Source organism: Phaseolus vulgaris, chromosome 4 (assembly GCF_051622355.1).
Source record: "Phaseolus vulgaris cultivar YP4 chromosome 4, ASM5162235v1, whole genome shotgun sequence".
NCBI classification, from domain to species: domain Eukaryota; kingdom Viridiplantae; phylum Streptophyta; class Magnoliopsida; order Fabales; family Fabaceae; genus Phaseolus; species Phaseolus vulgaris.
The window spans coordinates 48,950,485-48,968,199 of NC_143501.1; the positions used below are offsets into that span (position 1 = coordinate 48,950,485).

Below are 17,715 nucleotides of genomic sequence, written 5' to 3' on the forward strand. Positions count from 1 at the left end.
ATGATATGGATCTTTGCTTATTTCAAGTACATCTCTGAAATGTGTCCAAAAGGAATAAATAAATAAATAAAATATGAAATTAAAAACTATTAGATGGATGATTGAAAAGGATAATAATTCGCAAAAAATCTAAAACTATTTTCTTTAATAATTTAAATTTTTTAATTCTCTTTTATATTTTTTGGTAGATTAACCAGCCTATAAATAGTATGGATATTTTTCAACTCTAAGTCACCTCATTCTAACCTGTTTCTTAACAAGTTGATGAAGGGACAAATCAAAAGAAGTCAATCCAACTTATTTTTACCACTTTTAATTCCATCAAACCCTATTAAGAATGTAAAGATATGAACAAATCTAATAAGGGGACATACTTATTTTAGCCTTTTATTATTTCTATTCTTAGGATGAGAGTTCAAAATTGAATTTTTATAAGGAAAATTAAGCTCATTATTGCTTGGGTTATGCATATGATGACATGTTACTCAATTCTTTCATAAGTAAAATTAACAAAGAATTTTTAGTATTACAAAAAATAAATAGTTCCACAATTGTCTAATTCACAAACTCTTAAGAAATGTATAGAATGGATTCAATTGCAACTTTGAATATGAAATTCAAAGGTATCAAATAGGAAATGATACTCTGAATTATCGAACTAGAATGAAATAAACAATCAACCAACATTTATCAAATTTGAAAAAGAGTCAAAAGAAATAGTTCGATCCTCTTATTTTGATTTCTCGAACAAAGAGATCTATAAATTGGAATCTCAGATGATCAAGATATTATTTTATACATGTAACTTATTATTTTATACATGTGGCTATGATAAGTTCTAAATGGTTTTAATACCATCTTAAGAAATTAATTTTAAGTCTAACTTAACCTTACAAAATAGGTTCGTAAAATAAGGTTTACATCACTTATATATTATGAATCAGTCTTGTCTTATCTCTAACAGAGAGGTGATTGAATTCACGTGGCGAACAAGTTAGAGAAGCAAAACAGAGCTGGACCTCTCAAACTATCATTAAACATGCATGTCCCTTGTGCTCTTGAAAACTTGCACATGTCCCACATCAGCTACAAACAAATTTAGACCTCTAACTAAGAGATGCATTCTCTTTTCCTCCATTTGTTTTGCTGTCTCCTTTTCATTTTTGATGATTGATGACAGAGGGAATTGTGATGCAAAGCGATACTTGTGCAAGAAGGCAAAGTACAAATCATACATTTATTTAATGGTGATGAATATATTAGGCATGTGAGAAAACCATTTTGTGCTTTATTTGTATTATTCACCTCATTTGCTTTTGACTCAATTAAGCTTCTTTTAGTCTGTGGCCATGATACAATTATTTTGTTTGCTACCAGGGACACATTTTTGTTCAGTAATTCCAAGTTTCAAACTAGGATAGAAGTAGTGCATAATGGATCTTCCTTTTAATTATTCTGGAAGCAATAACCATAGATTTTTGTTGCTTTAATAATATAAAGTATGAACATCACTGGCCAGTGTCCACCCAGAAGAGTTTGAAGTCAAACTTTGAATACTCTACTGCTAAAACTGTCTATCTTGTTATAATATCAGTGACCTCAAAGTTATGGTCACTGCCAGTTAGCACTGGTTTTCAATTTCAGCAGCAAGCATATCTGTTATTTGGGATGAACATGCCATGATGAGTTGGATATCAGTTATTGACTGATTAATAGGAGGTATATTGGTATATTGGAATATTTGGAGAATATTTATAACATCTTTTAGTTAATCAGTATTTAGCTGATTTGTCGGAGATATTTCTCGCATATTTTGATATATGAATGTGACTCATTAAGTGTTATTGTAACTGTCATTACTATTATTTATTGCATAACTTGAGGTATTCTTTGACTCGATCGATCGATTACCAGATCCGATCCGAGACTGGCTCGTCAGGTACCTTTTGGTACAAAAGCTTTGAAACACCAGAAATTGTTGTATGGTTTGAGATAGTAGTGTGTGTATGAAAAACTGAGATACATGTGTTATGTGGAGTTTGACTAATATCATAAATGCATGGAAAAACATACCATGGTTTCTTGCTAAAAAGAATGTTAAAAGAATAAGAAGGTTCAAAAGAGAAAAGAGTTTGCTACATTTTAACAGAGAATGCAAAGTATGACATATATTTATGGAACAACTTGATCAAACTTAGGTGAAAACTTTAATCACCAATGATAATTGGCTTAGATATGAATCTTGAAAAATGTGTTAAAAGATATCAAGACAAACCGAAAGAGACATTAGATCTTAACATGATACACTATATACAAGACCACAAGGACACATAGAAAATTAGAGCTCCTTAATTCTATTTCAATATCTTCTTTTGGTTGAATCTGATGAAGATGGTTCTTCAATCCAAAACTATTGCTTACTACCTTGAGATTTCCAAAGCTCTGCATTTTTCACCTTAGACACACTCTGCAACACTTCAGAGGGAAGAATATCGCCCATAACCACTACTATTTTTGTTTCCAGATCCACCTTATAAGAGCTCACTCCTGTTTTAAAGGTGAATGTGGATTCAGATATCATGATTATACAAATAGATGCAAAGCAAACAAGAATACAAACACACTGCACACACACTGAAAATAAACATTAATAATGTTGACTTTATGGCAGATGTTGTCAAAAGGAGTGGTTAGCATATTCTCTATCCTAGTATCCTGTGGTGGACATTTGAGCAACCCTCTGTGTTCATCAATATCTGACAGAATTTGCTTTAGCTTGTGATGAAATTTAGGAAATAAAGATAAACTGATAAAGCAAAAAGCTGGCATGCCTATCAGTTCCAGTGATGTTACATACTTACAAAGTTACATTGATGGTTAATTTTTTTTTCTTCATTTTGTTTGTGACAGTTAAATTACTCTAGAAAGCTGCTTTATGATATGGGGAGAAAAAAAGGTAATATGCTCACCTTCCAACTTCGAGATATGTTTCTCAACTTTTTTTGCACATCCATAGCAATGCATGGACACCCTCAATGTCACTATCTGCATATTTTGTGGATAAGAACATGTATATGTTAAACCATTCAAGCTATCTAATATAATAATGAACATGTGTTTCCTTTTTCATTTTGGAAGAAGAGAAGGACTTATGATGTTACAATAGAAAATTCACTACCAAAAAAAAAAGAGTTGGAACAACAACAACAAATTCTTATTGTATTAGGTGAGACTTGAGTAAAGTTTCAGAATAAGAGTTAGAACAAAAGAAAAATGCCTCACCTGGGGTTTCAGTTGAAAAGCCAGTGTCTGCTTTCCATCTACTACATCCTTCAATCTCAGTTTATGATCACTAGAAGCACTTACAATCAAAGGCTTTTTCTCAAACTCATCTTCAAACTCCATGGAGTTCATGCAGAAACAGGTGTTTGAGCCAAAAGAAAGACAGAAGGTGTCTAACATCCTCCCTAGTTTCCCCATTTCAAAGATTTGTTCTTAGTCTAAGGCAAATCCAGTTTAAAGAAAAACACTATTGTAACAACTAAACTAAACTAACCTCCCACACAAGTCTCGAGTTTCATTTCAACCAAAGCAGGGTTGTAGGAATATCTTATATTAGGGAGGAGAGAGAGTACAAGGGAGTGGAGGTAACGAATAAGATTAAAGTCAAATTTTATTGGGGAAGCCAAAAGCAGCACAGAACCCAATAAATTTTACAAGGAATAACAATAGAAAATAGATTCAGTTTGGTTATATAATGTCATGTGATGAACTTCCAAAAACACTTGACCAAACTAAAAATGAAGTATGCCAACTGGGGTGGAAGACATTCATTGTCACTATAAAGTATTACTAATCTTACACAACTCACAAATTTTAATTATTTGAATAAGATGAAGAGCATAATTGCTTTCAAAAACAAGTTTCTGTGTTGGAGATCGTCCATCACTACATTTCACAGTATATAGTATATAAGTGTATACAACCTTATCTATGAGTACGTTTTATAAGATTGAATTAGACTACACATTTCTTAATATTCTGTTAGTCAAAATACAGTATAATAAATTTCAAACAACACATCATTAGTGTGTTTGATTATACATCTTAAATGTGGTTTTTTCATATTTCCTGAAAAATTAAGTTTTGGCATTCACATCTTAAGATTGCTTTTTATTTAACGGATTTGTCAAAGGTGCTTATATATCAAATCGTAATATTTCTCTGGCAAACCTGCTAGAAACAGACATTTTGAGTTGTCTCTGTGACTATTTTGGTCATGGATGAAACAGGTCGTATTAAAAGAGGTGAAACTTGGACCATATGATCAAGAAGGAGGACACAAGTAAAGGAGGAAACGCAGATCACAATATCAGAAGTAGAAATGACAAGCTTTATCAGTGAATGTGATGAGGCTTAGCCCAAGTTAGAGGAAAGGAATATGTGTGTAGATCCATGTGGGTGATTTATCATGAATTATATAATAGGTTTTCTCATGTTACTAAAAATTAACAGGTTTTAATTTATAATGCAAACTTCTTTATTCATATTATGCTCCAATCATGTAAATTACTCATCCTACTGGAGTTTGTACAACTCAACCAACAATCTCCAATTGTAGTCTTAAATATAACATATTAAAAGGATTTATTACTGTTATTGAAGATCTAGTAAGAGATAAGGAGATTTCATAATATATAAATTAGTACAAATCTTAACTTATAAGTCAGTTTTACAAGGTTGAGTTGGACTTAAAGTTCACTTTTTAACGGTATCAGAGTCATTTAGAGTCTATTTATATCAGTTTGTTCTTCCTATGTTTTTAACTTAAAACCTTAATGTAATGCGAGTCTTTTTTCTTCAATCATTTGTACTCAGTGTGGAAGTTTTTACTCTCCAGTTGAATTTATCACAGATTTTATCTGAGTTGTGCATGAACTTTGAATTGATTTTAGATCCTAAAAGGAAAAGAGACAAATGATGAAACAAGTAATTGAGAGGCATTAAGACCAGAATGAGAAGCTGTGGACATGTGTTGTCCTCACCTTGGATGTATGATGGGACAGGAGGTGATGTATTGCATTGCATTATTGAAGTCCATGAGATAAGAAGTGTTTACAAATTATTGAATCATTGAACAAGTGTGATAAATAAAGGCTCTTTCATCTACAGCTTGGTCCATGTGACAGTGGAAGCTTTCAAATGAAGCAGAAGGAGAATTTTGAAAAACAAATGCTAAGGGTTAAGTGATGTGTCAGGTGTGTTAATCACATGGACTTTTGTTTCTGCATGGATGAAAGTTCTGGTTTTACATGAAGTTCATACTCAGAACAAAATGCAGGCTTCACAGGTCCATTCACACTGACTAGTTACTGCAACTCAATAGATCAATTCATGCAACACAACAATTTATTAATATATATTTTCTTAAATTCTATAACAAATATATATATATATTTTATTTTATTTTTCTAAGGAATGGTAATGCTTGATGATGTGACATTGGATATTAAGGCATTTTTTTCTAGTTGAAAAATGTATCAAGCTTTTATTTAATCATAAGTAGAAGTTAGATAAAAGAATTGTTTTAGTTAATGAATAATTTAACTTTAAACTTAAAGAAATTAATTATTTGTGACTATTTTTAAGTTTAAAAAAAAATATCATGAAAGATTTAAGAATGCTCACAATTAAACCCAAGTTCTTAACTTATTTTTTTTATTTACACGATAACTTTATTTTAATTTAAAAAATATCTTTTAATAATTAGGCAGCCTTAATAATTATTAACAGTTTTTTAAAATTAAAATAATACTTACTTATATAAATATCTTTTATAAAAAATTATAAACATTGATTTTTTTTAATGATATTTTAAAGTTCTTCATGAGACTTGTAAATCTTAGAGAGATATGAGATATATTTTATTATTTTTTAAAAACTTATAAGAGCTATTGTTAAAAGCAAAAAGACCAAAAACACTCTAAAACAAATTTACTAAAGGGACATATGGAATAACAAATCAGTAAGACAAAAATATTAGCTAAAAAATATCACAAAAGAAACTAATTTAAGAGATTAAAATAATTAATAACTATATTAACTAAAGATATTTGATATTTTATAAATTAAAAAAAAATTATTGGTATATAAAGTCATTTCTATTATTAATAAAAAAATTATAAAATAATTTCTAGATTGGTATCTAATCATTAGCTACTAAGATTTTAATTACTAATATTTTATATTTTATATTAGTCTATAAAAAACTAATAAAGATTAATTCTAAAATATAAAGTAATTAGTAGTTAAAATCTTGGTAGTTAATGGTTAAATAGCAATTTAAAAACTCTTCTATAATTTTTTAAGGAGTCTTCCTTTTTAATTAGTTATTTTCATTTTGTAAGAAATTAACTCACTCTAATTTAAAGAGATCGAACTAGTACTGCTTCAAACACCATTCACTTTCACTTGTTTTTGCTGAAGGTTGATGTCTATGGCTTCCACATCATCTTATGAATTACATTATATATATATTAAAAAACAGTGAACACTGTGTTTCATTGATTGTGATTGGACATTATTTTATTTGTTACAGACAAATGGTAATCCACTTTGTGTTGAACATACAATGATGTATGAAGCTGGGAAATTGAAAAATGATGAATGAAATTTCTGATAAGCATACTCTAACTGTTGAGTTATTTATACTCCCTTGGTGGCAAAATGAGCATAACAGGTACTGAGTAGCTTCAAGTAACAAATCCAAAACTTCTGAACATTTCTGCCACCACCATAGCTTCTGACTTCAAATTTCTAGGATGTTGCAAGCAGTTGGAAATTCTTTTTCTTATCAGAGAGGGGCCCTTGGAGGAATCAACTACATGTGCAGCAGAGATATAGTGCAATTTAAGATCTTAATCCTCACAAACAATTTCAAAACCAAAATGTGGGATCACAGGGAAGTCCTTATGTAGTAGAATCAGCATGTCTGCTCTTCCATATGATTGGAGCTACCAGCATCCATACTGTCAAAAAATTCAAAAGCTTCTTTGCTCAAGAAATTACACTAAAAAGAGTCTACAATGAAATGTCACAAATAATCACTCGGATAGGTTCGAAATGATTCTGATATCAAATTAAAAAGCAGACTTTAAACCTAATTGAATCTCATAAAACGGCTTATGAAATGAGGTTTGCACCCACTTATGTACTATGAAATGCACTAATCTCTAGTTAATGTGCGATTTCCAACACTCAGTTTGAAATTCTCCATACTTGAAACACATTTCTGAAACTTTTTAATACATTCTTTACTAAGGGCAGAAATTTATAAGTCTTGAGTACCATTTCAGTTTAATAGGTCTCATTCCCTATTCATATGCATTTCATCACTCAATACCAAAGAATGAGTTGGAAATTTATTTGTGGAATTCCTCTTTTCTGATTATGGTTAGATAAAATTGAGATGAGATCATACTTACAATAAACACAAACTGCCAACCATTCATTTACTATTCTGACCCAGGCGCTGGTCCAGCCTATATCAATAGTCCATCTGCAGCAGAATATAGGTATTATAACTTTTTATTGAAGTATTTTCTAAGACAATAACCAACTTCATATAAACCTTGTACTAGCACCTACAATTAGCAACTAGGTAAAAAAAGGTTATGTTGTAAGTGTGAATTTTGGGAGTGATACTGTTGTTGACATGTGATATAACCAAGTTAAGTGCTTGGATTCAAAATGATATTATGTTACACAAAGAACAACTACAAGGCTTCAGGTTGTAACACAGTTGTTGTAACACAGTTATTGAGTTAAGTGGAATCTAGATATGTATATGATGATGGCTTGACTATTAGTAGTCAGAGTAGAAATGGAATGTGTTTCTTTCTTTTGGGTGAAAAAGCAAATGCAAGAAATCCAAGATGTTATGATGGGATCATACTTTTTCATAGAATGGTGACTGTTCCATCCAATCAATAGCATTGCAAAGTACATTGCTCCTGTGGCAAAGACAAAATGGAAGAAGCCATAACCGTATGGAACATCATCTTCTGCTGGTGGATCACTCTTCCTGAACTGTAAGAGAATGAGTTAGATATGCTTTGGAGAGAATCTGATGTCAAAATGAAGTTCAATTTAGATTCTGTAACTAACCTGAAAGCATTTGGAATCTATGCCTGTGGAAAATGTTGCAACAACAAGCGCTAGTATTGCAACAACAAAGCTCTGCCAAAAGTCAGTGTCAAATGTCAGTCAATAAGAAGGTAAAGTGATATCATGTTAAGAAAATGAAATCATAGCAATTGTAACAAGATAAATAATTTTTTTCATAAAAATGTGTTGATGTTACTCATTAATATGAGAAGATTTCAAACATTAAGTCCAAATTATGAAATAGTAAATATTACAATGATGCTTTGCCAATCTGTTTTGGATTCAGGTTCTGACTTTCTGATGCAATCAGCTCCTGCAGGTTCACTGCACACACAAATATGTTCTAAAGGTCAAATTCAACAGAAATGAAGATAGTAGAAAGCTAGAGGGATCACAAAGGCCAAAAAATGGAAAGGAATTAAAGAAAATTAAAACATGGTTTGATTTTACATCCATGTTTCCTTTGGTTTGAACAAAAATCTAAACATTTTGAAGCTGCATGCTTACATAGCTATATCAAATTCCTACCTTCTAATTGCACACCAGCAAAGAAAGACAACATAGAGCCCCATCAACCCTGGACTTAGAATGCCAGCATTCACCTAGTGAGACACATAAATTCCACATAAAGTTATGGCAGGAGATAAAGTAAGTTGAGCAACCAAAAGATCTGCAACAGTACTTACTTTTGGGTGAAGAGATACACTTGTCATGAGTTGGAGAAGCACCAGGGTCCAAGTGATAAAGAAAATGTTGAGGAGGCAAGATGGTAGTGGTGCATACCAAATGTACATCAAAATGATCCCCCCCAAGCAGATAAAATATGAAACAGTTGCAAATAACATCACCTGGATTTGGCTGCACAAAAATTGAAGATAAGTGTAAACGTTTTAGGAAGTATTTTGAGCACTAGACAAGTATTCTGCAAACTGAATTTGATTAACTGAATTTAAGGCATTTTGTACTATGAAAGAAGAATAGCATAACTAGTTTAATATTTTCATACCATCTTTCTGCATATTTTTCAGAGGCAAAACAATCAGTCAACCACGTAATGAAGCTGATTATGCTTATTAGTTGAATTAGGAGGAAAACCCTGAAAATTATAGAGAAAATTAAAACTATCACAGATCAGTTCAAGACAAAAATACACTGCAATCATTTAGTTGAGGTGAAAAATAAACATACCCAGCACCAAAATGTGCAACCTCACCTGCCCAAAAAAAATAAAACTGTGTTAAGAGGGATGAATCTAAGCAGCATTTTCTTAGATCAAATAGGAAGCATTAACACTTGGAGGGTTTTCAGAGACACAATTTACCAACCATAGAGCTCAATCAACTTAGAAGGGAGTAAAAATGGGAATATTGTCACAAGGATCAACAGAACAGTCTTGACCAACCACCATCCTGAGTGCCATTCATCTCTGCCTTCCTTCAATTTAGAAGTACCAGCAGTTGACCAAAACATTATCATATAAAACAACTGATAAAGAATTAAGGTTGAAAAACTCAGCATCAATATTGATTAATGATTGACCAAACCAGATTTCTTGCATGTAAAGATTCAAATTTGAAAAAGGATACAAAGCAACCCATGCTCACACGTAGAACACCATCTGCACCCAAGCAGTCTTTTCCAACCTTGCATCCCTTTACTCCTGTGGGTTCAATATATGTTAGAATTCAAGTTACTGGTGTCATAACAACATAATGCTAATCAAACATTTACTGTGGCACTCTTTTTAAACATTTATTGAAAGTCTCTTGTTAGATTCAAATTTCAAAGTTTTTGTTGCAATTTTCTGTTTTTATTACAAGAGTCCATGCAAACTACTCCAATCCAAGAGTCCATGCAATTGTTGTCACATTCACAGGAATTGCCTATATTGTAATATCAAGATCTGTGATGAAAAAAATGCCACCTTGAAAACAGCTTAAAACCTTGCACGTGTTGGAAAGAAAACTCTGTCTATCATACACATGGCATTGACATGACCAAGATTTAAAAGTAGCAACAAAAAATTAAATGTGATGTGAAAGCTCATGAAGGTTTGAAGCAATCTCACCCTTCAATTGAGTTAAAGCAGTGAGGCTAGAAAGTTCATCACGTGCAGCCCATGCCAGCAGATTGGCCACTAGGAAAATCAAAGCATACACATATCTTGCCAACCAAGGGTTGCAAACATTTCTGAATTGACTATACCATGAAGAATCCTTCAACACTTCACACCTTTGGTTACTCATGTTGCTTTCCCCATTCTCCATCTTCTATCTAATTTTCAACAAATCAATGCAACACTGTGCATTAATGGATTCACAGACACAAAAATATGATCCACACACTCCAATCAAGATCTTCTATTCTTCTCCCCTGCACTGCAATGCATCAAAAGACTAAATATCACATTCTTCCATGCCTCGAATGAAACAGAAGAAACAATTAAATAAGAACCAACAATTAGCCTTCAAGTAACCCTGAGAATAATAGTTGTTATAGTTGGTCCTACCAGCCATAGATTCTTTTCATGCTATGCATTATCTTACCTATCATCATAGACTAAATGCTAAACCCCAAAATTTTTGGTATGCCTACCATATATTATTGAAACTCCCTTTATACAACTCTGTAAGAAAAATAGTCCAACCCAGAAAAAAAATATTCATTAGAACATTCCTTGGTTCTATAAAGTCTCACCAGAACTTCATCGAATCAGAAACCTCCACCTTGTTGAAGTGGAAAACGGTAAAGCACTGTTTTTTAAAGTTCAAAAAGAAGAAAAAAATGGTCTTTAGATTGTCATTTTAACCCCCACCTTCTTAAGTGGCTAAAGTTTATCATGGGTTTTTTTTCTTTTCAATTATTAGTTGTTGGAAAAAGGAAAGTGAAAGAACTTTTTTCACGTCACTTGCTGTAACTATCTTGATGTTGGATTTCCCTTGGCAGTGCTAAGGAGGTGTTTTTGGATTAAAAAAACAACTAAGAAAAGCGTATAATTACCTTTTTCATGAAAAAGAAATCATTTTCAGTTTAAAAACTGCTAAAATTCAATAAATAATCTCACCATCATTGTTAACATTCTTAAAATGTAGAAATAATTTAATCGACCACAGTTGTCAATTTCAAATAAAAAAAGCACAAGTGGGTGAGTGAAAAAATTAAAATTTGTCTGTTGAAAAAAAAATTAAAATCAGAATGAAGCAAAATAAAGAACATAATATATATTTAGAGATTTTCCAACTTTAATAGTATCTAAAAGAAGAGAACAATTTGGAAGAGATATTCGTTTTCCCATACCTCGAAGTAAGCGTCCAATTTTTCGTTAATTTCCCTTTCAGATTTTCTCAGCAAACAAGAATCGATCAAACTTATGTGTTCATCAGTTCCATACACATGTACATATTTGTTACAAACTATAATCTATAATATTTATAGTAATGTTTACATTATAAAATAACAGTTCACACGAACGATAAAGATTCAATGAACACAACTGAGAAAACAAAAACACAGGTAGAAATTTCTCTATTTAAACATTCACAAAGTAGAATGCAAAACATGAAACCACATAGCAGCAAAAACATCAGGAATCAATGGAATCAAGTTCAAAAATTTATCAGAATCAATCAAGTAGTAAGAAACTGAAGATGGGGTTTAAGTTTGATTCTTACTATTTCTATTATTAAAAATAGTCTGATCAATACATGCTTAGAAGGCATGTTTTGCACTGATACTTCAGATAACATCAATCATATTAATCAATGAAAAAATATGATGAACAGTACCTGAAGATGATCAGAATCACTGTAGAAGAGAATTGATGAGGATGATGAAGAAGAACTAGTATAAGGTAATAACATGGAGACAGAAAAAGAACTGTGTTGGTGTTGGTTCTTGGAGAAGCTTTGATGATGATTATTTTCCATTACAATCTCTCTCTCTTTCTTCTCTCATTAAGAGACACAAAAAAACCAAACACAGAGAGAGAGAGAGGGAATAGTTGGTGCAACTGTGTTGTTGTTTTGAGTGTTTAAAAATGATGATAAAGAAGGATCAGAGACACTTAAGACTTGTTGTGAGACAGCGACATATAGGTGGCGAGGTTGCTTTTCGGTGGTTTCTCTTTGCTTTTTCCTTCTTTTTTTTCTTTTCTCCGCCGTAAGCTCAAGCTTCATGCACTTTCTATCTTCTCTTTCTCTCTCCCAATAGGTTCCCTTTCAAGCTAAACTATATATTCTTCCCCATACAAATCTCTTACTCCATTTTATTCTTCCACTTCAATTCAATTCATTTTTCCACCACATATATACATATTCTTTTCAACCATTATCCAATATTAAAACAAAATCTTCACTTTCAATCAATTATCACTATTCTTATAATAAAAACCAACCATCTAATGGTAATTTATGATTGCATGAACACACTACATGGAACATGTTATGCAAAGTTGTCTCTTGACTTTTATGTGTTATGTATCTAATACTTGGTGAAAAAATTATTATCTTTAGTGGTTTTATTTAAGATATCATCAACAACTAAGGATAGTATATGTGTTGGGTCATTCCCTTACATGAAAAATATTTTTTTTCTTTATTTGGTATAAAAGAATAATAGTTGAGTGAAATTAAGAAGGCTTAATTCATTAGGTAATTAATGTAAAGACTATTGTATGATCGAAAGGTGCATGATACTCAAGTCACGACTACACCACTCAAATATAACTCAGTTGCCAAATGCAACTTTCCACTTAATTGTTACAATAATGTATATTAAATAAAATATGTCAAACTAACACAATGACTTTTTATGAACAATGAAAAATAAATAATTTGGAGTATTTGAAGAATGTTTCAACTCTTATACAAGAAATCTAACCTAAAGTTAGATTTTTTTTATCGACCCTAACCTAAAGTTAGTATTTCCTGATGGACATAGATAACAACAAGGAACAAACAAGATCTAGATGGAAACAAAAACTATAACATGAAGCAAACCATCCAAACAAAATTCTAAAGTTTGACAAAAAACCAATTAAAAAAATTATCCACCCATAAACACCTACTACAGCCAATTATCCACTCATAAACATCTACTACAGCCCTGCCAAAAAATACGAGAAAATTCAAATTTTTCCTATAAAATCAAATCCAAAAAACCACATGGACTTACTAACGATATTTGTGTTAATCGGGTCCAACACTTCTCAAGACTCAATCCATCTCTATAAATAAGTTGACTAGCACCAAACAAAAATACGTATTCTAATACCATTCATTACTTCATACTGAACACTAATTTAAACATCGAAAATCTTTTTGCAAAAAGCTCCATACAAAGTTACTAACAAAATCAATCCAAAACTAAATCAAGAAGACACATTGAGAAGTGAGGAGAACTTTTTGGTCCCATACAAGAACACAAAGTGTCATAATAAGACAACTTTTTTAGCACATAAACTAATTAGTGAGAAGGTGTGACTTTAAAAGAGAGAAGAAGGTTGGTGAAATGAGAGGATAGTAATGATGCATGTACCATCCAGGTCTTAATTGAGTGTAAAGATTAGATTCTAGTGTTTCTTTCACGCCCAACTCAATCATTTGGTTTCATGCTACATACTATTATGTTTTTCCAAGTAAAACAACAATAATGAACACTGTGATCTTTTGTTGCGTGCATGTAGCAACATTACACTGTAACTTTTTTGACATTTCCAAAAGCTGCTTCAATTTTATTCTTCCTATTTTGACTTCTCAATCTCATCCGTTATAATATTCCAGATTCTTATGTTATAGATTATTATTATTAATAACTAATCAAAGTTAAAATTTGTTCGCCTTTCTTCAAAACAAATCTCCTTTTCTTATCTTTTCCCTGCAGGTTGAAAGAATATATATTCTGTGTTCAATTTGAGGGAGTTATATATCATATACATCATCTTTTTAACCAAGTATAGATACTTCTAACCTATATTCTTTTAACACATATGCATATATTATGTAAAAAAAAACTATTATATAGTTAAGAAGTACACAAGACACACTCTTTTTAAGATATATTCTTATATTGACTAAAATTTATTAAAAACAATATGCAAAATAAAGAGAGAAAATCGTTAAAATTAGGTTTAAAGAATCAAACTTTAGTAATTTTTAATCAATTTCAACCTGTAAAAATAAATCTAAAAGAATCTGAAGTCTAATATTAGTTTATATAGTTCAAAACTATATATATATATATATATATATATATATATATTCCAATCAATATTCATTTGATACATTATTAATCCCATATATTTCATATTGCAATTTTCGTAGAGATGATTTATTTTTTTAGTAAAATTATTAGTATCTTTTATCAATTTGGTGAAATTTTACTTCTTAATTATTAAAATATATAAAAAATTTAAAAATTATTGAAATAGTAAGTTGTGTTAAAGTGACACGACATCTTTGAATGGAAGTCGTGTCAAGGTGACACGACTTTAGAATATTTAAAAGAAAGTCGTGTTAAAGTAACACGATTTCAGTATAATCAAATTTTAACTAAAGTCGTGTCAAGGTGATACGACTTACATGATAATTTAAAAAAAAATACCTATTTTAATAATTAAGAGATAAAATTATACTAAATAAATAAAAATTTCTTTATATAGATCACAACCACACATCAATTCAAAATTCATTATCTAATAGGACAACTATTTTTTTAGCTTAGACAATGGTTTTTTTATTATTGTATAAAATTATTTTTTGTTGTAATAACGGTATATGGAATAATATTATAAAATGATGATAAAATGTGATTAATTTTTACTAATTTTTGTGTTTTTGTTTGACAACATAGTATCAAACAGAAATTGGTTTTGTCCTTGGATAACATGGGTGGTGTACGTAAGTGAATTAGGCAGCATCCAATGTTGGGAAGAAAAGGTTGCTTTAAATTAGTGGATTTCTGCAGTGAAAGCACATTGTCCATCCTTTATTTGTGTTGAAGTTCTCAAAGGAAAATAAAAAGCAACAACTCATCATCTTTTTTCCCATAGGCACACACATAAATATCAACAATGCCCCAAAATGCTACCTTTCTCATCAACTCTCCTATTTCTGACCACACAATTAATTTTGCAAATCATTAATTCTATTATATGGTGTGCAAACGTTTAAAAGCAAAAAAATATTTAAGAAATGCATTTACAACTAAAGACCTTCTACTTAAAAAAAGTCAAAAGAAGGGTTTCATCCTCCCTTTAAACTGTTGTTGATTTTGATTAATGATGTCTGTGATTTTCAATTTTCGATCAGATTGCAAAACGTACTTTGATGATTAAGTCAATGTTAGATATGAGATAATTGAGTATAATAAGATAATGAAGAGTCTCTACTAAGATTAAGACAAGTTATCAGGTTAAGCTTCAAATTTAAGATAAAATTTCGTTAACAACAAAGTGCTTTGTGTATGAAGGCGACTATGAGATAAAGTTGTATTCTTACAACAGAACGCTTCACGTAGAAAGGCAATTATAAGAAAAATATAATTTCGTACAATAATTACATTAATCATTTTATATTAAGAAATTTTTGTAAGATGTATGAAAACAATAACGATCACATATCGAACAAATATTCAATCAACTTTATTATGAAGAACCCTAAAAAGAGAATTTAATTTGATTAATTTGAAACCCTAAATCCTAATGAACTCATACATAATCATTTACACTGAATGATTAAAACTGAGTTTTGATTATTGGTTTAGGTCACGCACTGTTTTGTAATGATTCAAAGCAAAAGATGAGTTGAAGGAATTTGATTCTTTACAATTGGTGAAGATGATGGCAATAACGTGTAGATGTATAACACATTAAAAACCATTACGAAATTGAGAAGGGAAAATACGTACATAAAGTAACCCATACATAAAACGTGAAAGAAAGATGTGGTATACCAATACACTACGCAACAAAGTTCTTTTTTTGCTATTTACCATTCAAACATTCATTTTTTTTTTCTTTTCTTTTCTCTATTTATTTACTCTCTACCAAATGGGAAAAATTTCTCTCTTATCTAATATTATCCATGTTCAAAGAGAATTCACTTGTAAACACTTAATGCTCAAATTAGTATTAAATAAAATATCAATGTTTTATTTGAATGGTACAATTATATATATGGTTACTAGAAATTGTTATAAATAAATATATATATATATATATATATATATATATATATTAGATGAATTCACTCATATAGATCTACAAGATTTCAATTTTTATTCATCACTCAATTAATTATAATTTTTAATTGAAAGGATAGGATTTGAGATATAACAAACAACACATTAAATAACAATTAATTTAGATATAAAAATAATTAATCATTATATCCATGAAGGTATATATTATTTTATAAATTAAAAAATTATTTATAAATAAAGTAATTTTTATTATTAATAAAATTTATAAAATAATTTCTAAATTAGGGTTTAGCTTTAAAAATAATAAATAGTTTTAGAAAACCCCTCAGATACATTTATAAAGAATAGGTGATTGCTTTATTCACTAATCACTAACTAATCTTACAAATATTTAACAAAATTTAGTATTAATTAATGAGACAATTTCAAGTCAATGAAAGTTATTACGCTTTTTCTTGATATGGTCCTATATAGACCATTGAAAATAATAGTAATAATCATTAAAAAAAATCAATTAAGTCATTTTTTTTTAAATCCAATTCCTATTTTTCCAATTTAATTAAATCATTTTAATATAATATTTAATTTTAAATAAACAACCATTTTTAATTGGAATTTGATAACATGATGGATTGAATCTTTGCCATACACACTTATTTCAACATAGTTATATATACAACATATTGATGTATAATTTTGTAATGAAAAAATGTGAATTGTAGACTTAAAATGCCTTTTCCCAAAGTTATTTATACAAATAAATCTTCATATTGACTCAAAACTTACTCTCTTCAGAAATTACATATGAGCAATTGGCAAATTAATTTTCCATTCACTTAATTTTTTTTTTAAAAATTACAGGACTGTTTAGTACTAATAAATCATTAAATAAAAAATAATTTAAAAAAAAGTAATTAGTTACCATATTCACTAAATTAGATATTATTTTAAAAATTAAAAAAAATATTAATATTTAAATTAATTTCTATTATTAATAAATAGTTTCTAAATTGATATTTAATTATCTATCAATTATCGTTAAATAATAATTTGAAAACTATTTATCAATAATAAAAACTGATTTAGATACCAATAATACTTTTAATCTATAAAATAATATCTAATTTAGTTAATATAGTAACTAATTATTTTTAATTTTTAAACTTAATTTTTATTTAATAATTTTTTTTAGTGATCCTGATCATTACCTTACACAATTACCCTGAGATTATTTTTAAGCAAAATTCAGAAGAAAAATTTGTGGTTTTACACTTTGAATACAAAATTCATATCGAAGCTTGAAAAGGTTGACTTAACATTACCTAAGAAACATGTTTTGATTGATGATCA

General features: G+C 29.7%; 2 protein-coding genes across 4 annotated transcripts; both read right to left on the reverse strand.

The window, feature by feature from the left end:
• Nucleotides 1-2,140: 2,140 nt before the first annotated feature.
• Nucleotides 2,141-3,803, reverse strand: LOC137838056 (Heavy metal transport/detoxification superfamily protein). Its single transcript, XM_068647272.2, has 3 exons — nucleotides 3,283-3,803; nucleotides 2,970-3,045; nucleotides 2,141-2,547 (listed from the first exon to the last, which is right to left on the reverse strand). Exons 1-3 carry the CDS (start codon nucleotides 3,478-3,480, stop codon nucleotides 2,411-2,413), a joined length of 411 nt encoding a protein of 136 aa, XP_068503373.1. The 5' UTR covers nucleotides 3,481-3,803; the 3' UTR covers nucleotides 2,141-2,410.
• A 2,731-nt stretch (nucleotides 3,804-6,534) lies between these two features.
• Nucleotides 6,535-13,631, reverse strand: LOC137838057 (Serinc-domain containing serine and sphingolipid biosynthesis protein). 3 transcript variants are annotated; one of them, XM_068647274.2, is made up of 13 exons: nucleotides 11,952-13,631; nucleotides 10,235-10,544; nucleotides 9,753-9,826; nucleotides 9,492-9,651; nucleotides 9,355-9,379; nucleotides 9,173-9,262; nucleotides 8,853-9,024; nucleotides 8,695-8,768; nucleotides 8,421-8,490; nucleotides 8,167-8,238; nucleotides 7,955-8,088; nucleotides 7,485-7,558; nucleotides 6,535-7,028 (listed from the first exon to the last, which is right to left on the reverse strand). In XM_068647274.2, exons 2-13 carry the CDS (start codon nucleotides 10,431-10,433, stop codon nucleotides 6,970-6,972), a joined length of 1,203 nt encoding a protein of 400 aa, XP_068503375.1. In that variant the 5' UTR covers nucleotides 10,434-10,544; nucleotides 11,952-13,631; the 3' UTR covers nucleotides 6,535-6,969. The 3 variants fall into 3 exon arrangements, with proteins under 3 accessions (XP_068503375.1, XP_090157789.1, XP_068503376.1); XM_090301663.1 differs by having other exon boundaries at nucleotides 9,488-9,651; nucleotides 11,952-12,227; XM_068647275.2 differs by lacking the exon at nucleotides 11,952-13,631 and adding an exon at nucleotides 10,864-10,885.
• Between the last annotated feature and the right edge of the window lie 4,084 nt (nucleotides 13,632-17,715).

Excerpts from the sequence above, each read along its gene's own strand:
- LOC137838057 (XM_068647274.2), bottom strand. The coding sequence starts at position 10,433 with ATGGAGAATGGGGAAAGCAACATGAGTAACCAAAGGTGTGAAGTGTTG. Across the intron at positions 9,380-9,491 it reads TAAGTTGATTGAGCTCTATG|GTGAGGTTGCACATTTTGGT; the intron begins GTTGGTAAATTG and ends TTTTTTGGGCAG. Across the intron at positions 8,491-8,694 it reads TGCTGGTGTGCAATTAGAAG|TGAACCTGCAGGAGCTGATT; the intron begins GTAGGAATTTGA and ends TTGTGTGTGCAG.
- LOC137838056 (XM_068647272.2), bottom strand. The coding sequence starts at position 3,480 with ATGGGGAAACTAGGGAGGATGTTAGACACCTTCTGTCTTTCTTTTGGC. Across the intron at positions 3,046-3,282 it reads CTTTTCAACTGAAACCCCAG|ATAGTGACATTGAGGGTGTC; the intron begins GTGAGGCATTTT and ends CAAAATATGCAG. Across the intron at positions 2,548-2,969 it reads ACATATCTCGAAGTTGGAAG|GAGTGAGCTCTTATAAGGTG; the intron begins GTGAGCATATTA and ends CCTTTAAAACAG.